The sequence below is a fragment of the Cicer arietinum genome, chromosome 3, assembly GCF_000331145.2.
Source record: "Cicer arietinum cultivar CDC Frontier isolate Library 1 chromosome 3, Cicar.CDCFrontier_v2.0, whole genome shotgun sequence".
Classification (NCBI taxonomy): Eukaryota; Viridiplantae; Streptophyta; class Magnoliopsida; order Fabales; family Fabaceae; genus Cicer; species Cicer arietinum.
Window position 1 is genome coordinate 49,501,958 of NC_021162.2, and position 11,050 is coordinate 49,513,007.

At 33.9% G+C, this 11,050-nt stretch overlaps 2 protein-coding genes across 2 annotated transcripts in view; one reads left to right on the plus strand and one right to left on the minus strand.

Annotated features, from left to right (window-relative positions):
• Window positions 1-5,304, plus strand: part of LOC101502310 (adenylylsulfatase HINT3) — a 5,664-nt gene extending 360 nt beyond the window's left edge. The window contains exons 2-8 of the mRNA XM_004492202.4: window positions 1-122; window positions 1,997-2,052; window positions 2,981-3,038; window positions 3,476-3,542; window positions 4,416-4,471; window positions 4,583-4,636; window positions 4,902-5,304. Of these exons, the coding sequence (XP_004492259.1) occupies window positions 1-122; window positions 1,997-2,052; window positions 2,981-3,038; window positions 3,476-3,542; window positions 4,416-4,471; window positions 4,583-4,636; window positions 4,902-5,036 (548 nt within the window). The 3' untranslated portion in view covers window positions 5,037-5,304. The remainder of the gene's footprint in view (window positions 123-1,996; window positions 2,053-2,980; window positions 3,039-3,475; window positions 3,543-4,415; window positions 4,472-4,582; window positions 4,637-4,901) is intronic.
• Window positions 5,305-7,577: 2,273 nt separating this feature from the next.
• On the minus strand, window positions 7,578-10,901 carry LOC101513763 (pentatricopeptide repeat-containing protein At1g74600, chloroplastic). The gene has a single exon (XM_027332434.2). It carries the CDS (start codon window positions 10,699-10,701, stop codon window positions 7,951-7,953), a length of 2,751 nt encoding a protein of 916 aa, XP_027188235.1. The 5' UTR covers window positions 10,702-10,901; the 3' UTR covers window positions 7,578-7,950.
• Between the last annotated feature and the right edge of the window lie 149 nt (window positions 10,902-11,050).

An 11,050-nucleotide genomic window follows, 5' to 3' on the forward strand; every position in this document is an offset into this window, starting at 1 on the left:
GCTCTTCCTCCCTCTCGGGTTCGGTTTGCTCCGAAACCCGATTAGATGATACTCAAAATCAGAATTCGTTACACGATTGCGTCTTTTGCAACATTATTCGTGGTCAATCACCTGCTCTCAAGGTTTTTTTTTTTTTTTTCCTTTTTCTTTTCATTATTATATTTATTTTTGGTTAAGCTTAAACCTGTTTGTTTTTCCTTTGTTTTTGAGTGAATAGTTATTTTTAGAGTAAATAATGATAAGAAGATTGTTGAGATTAATATGATCCTCCAAATCAAAGGATAATTTTTTACAATAAAATGGATGAAAAGTTTTTTTTTTTTTGTGTACTACCTTGATTTTTAATTAATTTGGAGCTAAATTATTTCAGTCAAAGATATGAAATTGTCATTTAAGTGGATTTCGCTTCTTTAAAGTGAAAAGTTTTCACTTTTGAGGATAAAGTAAGATATCATGATGAAGAATGAGAAAGTCAAACTTTGATATTATTTTAAAATATATATTTTGTGAACAATTGATATTTTTCATCAATTGTTAAGGTTTATTGTTTTACTGCCTACAGTTCACTTTAGAAGAGTAAGAATCAATTTTAGGTGTGTGCAAACCAATTACTCCAACTTCTTGGGTATGATAAGATAGGAAATGGTATCACTGATGTGTGGTTAAATACATTATTAGTAACAATAAGTGAGTATTTATAGACTCATTAAGTTGTCAAAAATGTGGTCAAAGAAGAAGGTTGGTCTACATGGTAAGGGTTCCGCTCGTCCCATTAGAATCTAGGTTTGAATTCTGCTGCTGATGTGAAGACTCTGTTGGTGGGTTAAGTGTAAGTATTTGTAATTGTAACTTGTAAGTGCTCTTTGAGCCTTTGGTCTTTTCCCTGACCCGAAAGAACCCCCAAGACTCATCTCACCTAAATTTCTATTTGTCAAAAAAAAAATGTTGTCAAAAATGTGAATTGATGGCATTGGTTAATCACTTCGTTTCTAGAAAAGTAATCATGTGGCCTGTCTAAGACGTATAAATGCTAAGCAATTGCAAATGTTTTCCTTAAAACGGAACACTATGCTTCTAAATTGGAAAGTGTGGAATATTGTGTGTTTATCTAGGATTGGTAATTTGCTTCATAGCACTGACTCGTCTAATTGAAGGTATGTCTGATCAGGTGTCCGACATAAGTTAGTGTCAGATATCGACACAACTTCGACGCGTGTCAATATCTGACATCGGCACATGTAGTTACATTCAATTACTTTCATTTTTGAAATTATTGTCGGTGTCAAAGTGTTGGTGTCGTGTGACAATGTTTGTGTCAATGTTTCATAGGTTATTATTAGTAGTGTTTCAAATTTGGTTGATGGGAGTTTCATCTTGATTCTTGAAGCTGCAATTTTTTTTATAAATGAATCTGAAAAGGAGGGCGAGGGAGTGTCATTGAATTGGGATTAGTGATACTTTGTTTCCAGAACTTAAACTTATTGCAGCTATTGGTTTAGGGCTTACAGGTTTTGTGCATATTCAGAATTTATATATGGAATTTTGTTGTTTAAAAGTACAAAAAAGTGAAATACTGATTAAAGTGGAAGTTTTGTGAGCCCTAAACAATCAACTAGTTTTTTCCATTGTTGTGTTTGATGTGTTTACTAGTTCAATTCAAGTAGTGCAATCGTCTGTTTGCAAATGTTAGGAAAGGCGGCAGTAGTTCTATAACACCAGGCTGCCCTTAGCTTCAATGCTTAGGCATACAAAGTTATTTGAAATTATGAATCATGCTCTTTGAAATCCTTCCAAACATGTTTACATTTTCATCCATTGTGCTCAACATAAATTTTGTTGTTATTAATCTTTATTAGTTATACTTAGCCGACCCTACCATGTGACATAAGGTTCGGTTGCTGTTGTTATACTCATTACTAATTATTGATCTACAATCCAACCATGTTTTGTCTTGACCTTGACCTTGACTCTTTTTAATATCTTGTCACTCTAACAGCTTTATGAAGATGACATGTGCCTATGCATATTGGATACAAATCCGTTGAGTCATGGGTAAGGTATCATACGTCCTAGTTTCAATTCCATACATTTAATGTTGTGTTATTTCACAAAATTGGCTGCTCTTGTACATCTGTCTGTACATGGAGCATGTAAGAAGTATGCATTTGAATTTTTATCTATTATGAGTTGTAGCATTGAATATAGAATATACTTGTATAAGTTAATGTTTGATACCTCTAATTTTTCTTCCCATGTTCTGTATCGTATGAGAACACATCTAAGAAATAGTTTAAGTTATAAATATATATTTTTCAAATGGTTCATTGGTAAACAAAATTAAATTTATTGAACCTCTAATATTATTAACTAAAAATGAGCAGCGAGAGTGAAAAATTTTAGATTGAGAAACCGTCTAATGCAGTTATGGTTTCATGACTACGTTTCTAAGTAACAAAAAGTTAACATGATAATAGTGTTAACCACGAAGAGAGTTAGAATGGCTTCAAATGTACATAATCCCTTTCGTTTGCAACCTTACAAAACACTAGTGTTATAATAGATAACTGTTCTAAGGGGGATAAAGTAAGATAACAAGAAGATTTAAAGGAAGAAGGTAAAGGGTTTAAGTATACTAGCATAGAAGGGTAATTTTTTTTAATTAATTACAAAAATACCACTCAGCCTTTTTTTTTTTGCTGTGTTATACCTTGAAACATGATATTGTTTATATTCAAGTTAATGTGGGACAGAAGAGAAAGGAAAATGATGTAAAGTTTTGTTTAAGAACATCGAAATATCCATTATTCCATTTTGAATGAATTAGTTAAATGTTGGATAATTACCTAGTTTGACTATGACATATTGTCTGATTCAGAAATCATGCCTACAAGTTGACAATCCAATTTCAATTCATTTTTTCAACTATTCTGCATGCCATTGCATATCTATCTACATCTCACTTCTGCATTTTGTTTACCAGGCACTCTCTCATTATCCCGAAATCTCACTTCCCTTCATTGGATGCTACTCCTTCATCAGTAAGTAATTTTCAATAGGTACAAGGAGATTGGGTCTCTTTTTGCTCTCACTTTTTTTACCAGCTATACTGATTTTATTTTTAAGTTGATAAATCCTTTCTCCATAAGGAAAATTCACTTACAAAGGTTTTTTGTGTTAGATTTGTCTAAAGTAAAACAAACAACTTAAATTACAAGACACAGAAAATGCATGAATAGGGTATGATGACCATATAAAACACATGTTGGAGACTCATAAGTCATAACCCCTCGTTCCTTTGGTTTCTTTCAATGTTTTCAAGCTTGAAAGCTCTGCTAAATTTGTTGCTCAATGACGTGTAAAACCAAAAGATACACAAAATTGTGTGCTTGTGATTTTAACCAATTTAAATTTATTAGTTGTATATGCGAGACAATGGTCCTCTTTATTTGCCTAGGCTGATTGACTTATGGTACAGGTGGTAGGTGCAATGTGTTCCAAAGTGCCCTTCATTAGCAATGCAATCATGAAGGCTACTGGCTGCAGTACGTAATTCCATGCTCATACTCATACATTATCATACCTTTGCTTTGCTTTGTCTTGTCTTGTTTTTGTATATCACTCATTTGGGGAACTCTGCTGGTACATATCTGACAGATACCTCGCAATTCCTTTTCTGGTATATTGTTTGGACTTAGATATAGGAGAGTTAGTTAGGTAGAAATAGAAGTAGTTCATTGGTTGAGATTGTTACAGGAATAATTAGGTGTTTGTTAGACTGCAATGTTGTTAGTAGGTAGGTAGGGATCTTTTGCCCTATAAATAAAGGTTCCATCCCTTATAGAAGTATCTTTTGCAAATCAGAATTTTCTTAACTGGTATTCCGGTTGAAGGGTGCATTCGTCCTTGAGGAGTGTATTCGCTCTTGTGTATCTTGTTCTTGGAGAGATTCTCTCCTATTATTTTTTATCTTTTTCTAAATACTAGTGCTCTTCCTCTAAATCCTTAGAATCCAATTCTTGGTTTTCTAACATATATATAACTAGATTCTTGTTTCATAATGTAGTTCGTATGGATCATTCGTAGTATAACCATTTTCATGCAGCAGTGTTGTGAACTAGCAGCTATACAGGCGTTATAGTGTAACAGAGTTTAAACAGCTCTTGTTTCAAAATATGCTATTTAGTACAAAATATTGTCAAATTGAGGCTATAGTGGTAATATAGCATTATGGCATAGCAAAATTTGAATAAACTACTATTTTCCACTATCTGCAGTTGACAACACTGTCATGTAGTGTATCAAACTGTTTGGAGAAAATTATCGTCACCCTACGCATTGTCATTTTTGTTCCATTTGCTTTCATATGAGATAATATCTTACACCATAGTGTTTCATCAGATGTTTGAATTCTGCAGATTCATTCAACCTGTTGATTAATAATGGAGAAGCTGCCGGCCAAGTAATATTTCATGTAAGATTTTGTATTTTCTCTTCTATTACTAGTAATTTTGTAGAATTATATATTTACTTCACAAATTGTGAAATTTGATTTATTTTACTATATAAAACATGTTCATTTCAGACTCATATCCACATAATACCCCGTAAAGCATACGATTGCTTGTGGACTTCTGAGGTAATGTTTCATTTCCATCTCATGTTTTATCTAATATACATATAACTATTATGGAAATGGATTCCCTGCATTAACCGCGTCACACAATTTTCAATCTCGACTGTCTAATTGAAATCAATGGCAAAGATTCTGAGTCATCCGATTTCAAATTAACGGCGGAAATTGTTTACTGTGTAATCGTGTGTTTCTTTCACAGAAGCGCATCATGATCCTTTTATTATGCACTGTGAGTACTAATTGATAATAAAATCCCTTGTTTATATAGAGTTTGCTAAGGCGTCCCCTTAATTTAGATGATGAGAAAGTTTCTAAGCTTGCAGCTTGTATTCAAGAACAGTTGTTGGTATCAGACATTTGCCAAGATAGTAAGAATGAAGATTTTTGTTCAACCAAAAGTTAGTGGCATTATTCATCTGTTGTAACATTATTATTTTCATTTAGAGGAATGATACAAGCACTTGATATTGTGTGCATACATCAATTCTCGTGCATGTGTATGTGTACGTGTACAGTCAATTTTTGTGTGAGGGATTACTAGAGGTGAGATTTCAATAATTATTTGTTGATATTTCTATGCACAGAAGTGTGATATCAGATTATCCAAATTTGTGATTTCCTCTCTGCACTCTCAATTATTATCAATCAATTTCGCCCAGTTATTTTCTTTATTTGTTTCTTCTGGATTAAATTTACCCAAAATCATTATTTACTATTTGACCCACTCTCGATTCTTCATTCTTGAATACATGATTTTTCATGGCTTTCCATATTATCCAAATACAAGCTAATCATATAGTTTTTTTTTTTTTATTGAACCTCCCAATTCCCTAACATTGACACGTCAAAATAAAATAAGGATACATACGTAATTGGGTCAATGAAAAAAAAAACTCAAAACTCAAGTTGGTTTATATGAAAAACAAACTCTACTTTTAATCTTCGAGAAATTTCAATTGTGACACATTAAATTGCTTACTTGGCAGTTGACGCTGCTAACCATTGCTTGCGTGGTATTTGATGACCAAAGAGGGAAAAATTAGTCCATATCTCAAGCGGCCTACATTTCTAAGACCTTTATTAACCTCCATTGACAACCTTTTTTATCTGCAATGTGTGAAAAAGTAACATCCATCGGTGAAAGTGCAAAAGTATTTAAAATCTTACTAACACATTACTTTCTTGTTTCATTTCAATCTCAAGTAAATGTTCGTAAGACCTAATTCAACTGAAAATATCGACTTTGTTAAGTTGAATATTTTTTGTAACTATTTAGATTTAAATTTGGGATATTTTCTTTGCATACGTAAGTTTTTAGGTGGTGTTTGTCACACCATCGAAAAAAACACAAGTAAATATGAAAACCACTCTTGTCAATCCTATAATGAATTCGTCTTCATGAGTATAAGTTCTATTTTATCATCTTATTAGCCAACAAAATTTGATCTATTGGTAAGAATGCGACTCATATCTCACGTGAATTCAAAGTCTCATGTCAATTTTAATAAATATTTTGTTGATAGGTAATCTTTTGAGTACTCATATAAGTTATCTGTAGGACCCACTGCAATATGTATACTAAATTTAAAACGAGACAACTTAACTGTTGGGTTATTGTGCAAAGCCAGCATTTATGCATACAATAAAGGCATACGCTTCATAACCTTGACTTTAGCCAGAGCAGACACGTCATTGACTTGGAATCATGTAGCTAATCAGTTAGCACAAATATAATAATACTCCACATGTCAGCTACTATTGAGCTAATCAGAGAACTTAAATCCATTCATATATAAACTTGAATATTATTAACACTTAGATGATAAAAACTATTATAATAGAAGTTTGCGATTGTCGTCACAAGGGGAACTGTTGCTAATGGTCATAAAATATTAGTCAAGGCCATGCCTAAACTTCAAATACAAATGATGGTCTACACAAACATTTGATGAAACACTATTTGACATTCTTCAAAAAATTAATTCCAAAATAAGATCCATCATTACAGTCTTTACTAACTCTTTAACAACTGTATCTCTCTACATATGACATCTATCATCAGTTTTTTGTTTCATTTTCTGTCATTAGCCCATTATAGAACTCTCATTACATGAATAGGTGGACAATGAGTTTAACAGATATATAGTGTACGACCTTGATTTTGACGAAAACTATATTTTTAAATTTCAACAAAACCACAGTGCTACATGATTTCGTTGTACTTACTGTGATTCCAAATATGCAATCAATGATCCACATTGGCCATTCACACCTTAACACGCACCATCTTCACAATCTCAAGACTGTTCTATAGAATCTAGACTCATCTTCCACATGTCCCAACACCAAATATTTTTCTACAGCAAAGCATGGCAAGACAACAAAGGAACAAAACCAATACTAGAACAATCTTCTTTGGAAGGCAACATGTAAAAAGTTAATCTTTTAGTTTCAAAATATTTCACATTAAAATTTCACATGCTTAAAAAGATTAGAGGGAAGAAGCCCTAGTCTCAAATTGAGCAAAACAACATCCATTGCAAGCATGGATTTTGACAGAGACAATTTATCTGAATAGTTGAAAATTTTGCTTCAGCTTCTTCTCTGCGACATTAAAGGCCTAAATTACCAATATTTATCTGCCATGCAAATATGTAAATTATTAATAAATATTTTCCATGCAAAAGAATGTAAGATTAGCATAGGAAATGGAAATCACAAAAATTTTAGGTCTATCTATATGACTTACAGTATTATTATTTGTATCATAGTGTGGTGGAGCTGCATTCACTGAGGTAGTGAATGCTGGGATTGTACATATTGCTTCCAAGGAGATCCATGGATAATTATCCCTTCTAAGCTGTACTAAATCAAAATAGCAGAATACTAAAACAAATTAAAGTTTCAACTTCCAAACAATGTTTTCGACCGAGGAAGGTTGTAGTAGACGTATAATCATGAATTGTATATTCAGATCATTGGCATAATTCAATGTTAAGGATACACATGACATATGTTTGGTTGAGACAAGACACAAGTAAAATTAGCATACATTGTTTGGATATTACATGATGGATGGGAGATTAATAAACAAGCTAGTCCCATTCCCACCCTATACTCCAAAATTGTGGGGAGAAAAATTGAGTCATTATTAGATGGAATGGAATTGAGTTGATTCTACAAGTTCCATCAACAAATTTTAAATAATCTAGTGTTCAGATGTCAGCTCACTATTCTGTTTCCATATGTTCATGTAAGGAATCCAAGAGATCAAATTATCCGATATGAAGAGTCGTGAATCAGGACAACCTTGCTTTTCACACGAGGCTCCATCCAGGTTCTTTCTTCATCCCAGTTTTGTTCAAAGAACTTCTAATTTTTGTGACTTCTTCCCACTGTCCTCCATCTGCACAAATGTTTGAAAAAGACACATAAGCACCAACATCACTTGGTTCCAATTCCATTACTTTTTTTGCCGCTAACTTCCCGAGCTCAAAATCGCCATGGACCTTACAAGCAGCAAGCAAAGTTCCCCATATTAAAGCATCGGGTTCGACAGGCATGTTGTTAATGAAACTTTCGGCTTCTCTTAGTCTACCCGATCGACTGAGAAGATCAACAATACAAGCGTAATGACGATGACTCGGCGTGATGTTGTAGTCTTCAAGCATTGAATTAAGATAGAAGAAGGCTTCTTCAACGAGGCCACTACGGCTACAAGCCGATAAAATCCCAACAAAAGTTACTGCATCAGGTTGGATTCCTTCACTTTTCATAAGTTCATATGCAGATAAAGCCTCTGCACCTTTACCATGTTGAGCATAGCTCACTATGATGGATGTCCAACCTATAAGGTCAGGCATCTCAACATCATCAAACGCTTTACGGCAATCTTCAATACTTCCACATTTTGAGTACATTGTCACCAGTGAACTTCCAACCGATACATTGGCTTGTAACCCCACCTTTTCAACGTAGGCGTGCAATTGAGTTCCAATGTCTGATCGACACAAAAGTGAAGCAGTTCCAAGAATGGATGAAATTGTGAAAGCATCAACTGTTACATCATTTAGGAGCATATCATGGAATAGCGAAAACGACTCTTCGATTAAACCCTTTTGAGCATACGCCGAGACCAAGGAAGAGCAAGCAAATGCATCCTTATAGAGAAGCATATCAAACACCTTACTTGCCAAACTCAAGCTTCCACACTTAGAATACATGTTTACAAGTGCACCACCAACAACTGTGTTGGTTCCTAGTCCTAAACAAAAAGCATACCCATGAATTTCTCTACCTCTCTGCAAGAAACCAAGATCAGCACACGCAGTTAGAGTCGAGATTAATGTAATGCGATCAGGTACAATTTCTTGATATAGCATTTCTTTAAATAGTCGAAGAGCTCGATCTGGATATCCATGCTCTGCAAAACCAGAAATCATGGAGGCCCATGAGACATTATCCTTGACAAGAACTAGCCGAAAAACTTCATAAGATTCCTCTAAACAACCGCATTTTGAGTACATTGTAAAAAGCGAACAGCCTACAGAAGCGTCAGCGACTAAACCAGATTTCAAAATGTAACCATGCACCTGTGACCCTAGATTTAAGCAGTTCATAATACTTAACAAACTACAAATACAATACTCATCAGGTTTCACTCCTTCTCCTAACATTATAGTGAATAACTCAATTGCCCTTCCAGAATTTTGGTTCTGAGCACAAGAAGACAGCATGGATGCCCAAATGCCACAATCCTTCGTATTATTTGTCTCGGTGAAGACTAACTCGGATAGTCCAACTTCTCCTATTTTTGCATACATGTTGATTAAAGTAGCCCTGACCTTAACATCCAATATCAACCCTAATTTTAATACCAAGGAATGAACTTGTTCCGCCTCCTCAATCATCCCAGGTTTAGCACATGCAGAAAGTACACTAGTAACAGTATAGGTATTTATCTCCATCCCTATTTGTCTCATTTCTTTGAAAAGATTTAATGCAAAAATACTATTATCCTCTTGCAGAAACCCAGAAATTATAGCAGTCCAAGAAACCACATTACGGACTTGCATTCGAGAGAATTGTCTATAAGCTTCGCTCATACATCCAAATTTTGCATACAAATCAACGATAGCGGTCTCCACAAAGACATCCATTGCACCACATTTGATTGCCCGCCCGTGAACTCCTTTCCCTATCTGCATCTCTTTAAGTGCACAACACGCTGTTAAGATGGTTGGAAAGGTGTAACTATTCGGCATCCAAGACGCACGACACATTTGACGAAACAACTTCAAAGCAACCTGGTTTTCACCATTTTTAACTGCCAAAGAAATAATTGCATTCCAACTTGCCACATTATCACATGAAGCAGCATCATTAAAAAATCTTAAAGCCTCCCTAAAGTTGCAGTTTTTGCAAAACATATCCACCATTCGAGTCTGAACATAACCATTTGAAAGAAAACCATTTTTCACAACAAGTGAAAAAACTTGCATACCAAACAATGGAGCCTGCAGAGCTACACAAGCCGAAAGAACACTCCCATAACTAAACTCATCAGGCTCAAAACCAAACAAATGCATCCTACAAAACATCTCCAACGACTTCAAAAACATCGAATTATGATCGTAACCAGATATCATAACATTCCAAGAAACAATATTTGGAACAGCAATTGTATCAAACAGCTTGTGAGCAACAACCATGTCAGCAGATTTACAATAGAAATCAATCAAAGAGTTCACGGAGAAGATATCACATTGTAAATCATGAGTTTTAAGCAAATGGGCATGCAAGATTTTTGTGTTCCTAGCGTTGAGCTTCCCTGAAAACTTGTAATCACGCAATATCACAAAAGGGTTGAAAAAGGTGTATTTTTCTTCATGTTTAATGGGTGAAACGTGTGGGTTTGGAAGATAAACGAGGGAAGAGGTGAATCTGAATGCAAGTTGTAGACTTTTTGTATTGATTAGTGACTTTAGAAGGAATAAACGAAGTGGAAACAATGTGAGAGTCATGTTGAGTGTGATGATTGATATATGATAATGTACATTATTATTCATGCAAGTTGAAACGTTTTAAAGCCAAAAACAATGGGTGAAATAGTTTTTCATGGAAGCTATGATTAATGTTCAAGCGTTGTGGTTAGTGACATAAAACATTGAATTGAGTTTATAGGTTGTAAAAATAAATAGAAATCGGTAAGATGAAGCCAGAGTAGCAGAGTAAACAAATTCATGATTAGTTGCTTGCAAAAAAATAGTCACATTTTGGTCGATTGAAAAGTAAAATTTAAGTGCGGTATTGAAACATTATTATTATTATTATTATTATTATTATTATTATTATTATTATTATTATTATTATTATTATTATTATTATTATTATTATTATTATTATTATTATTATTAT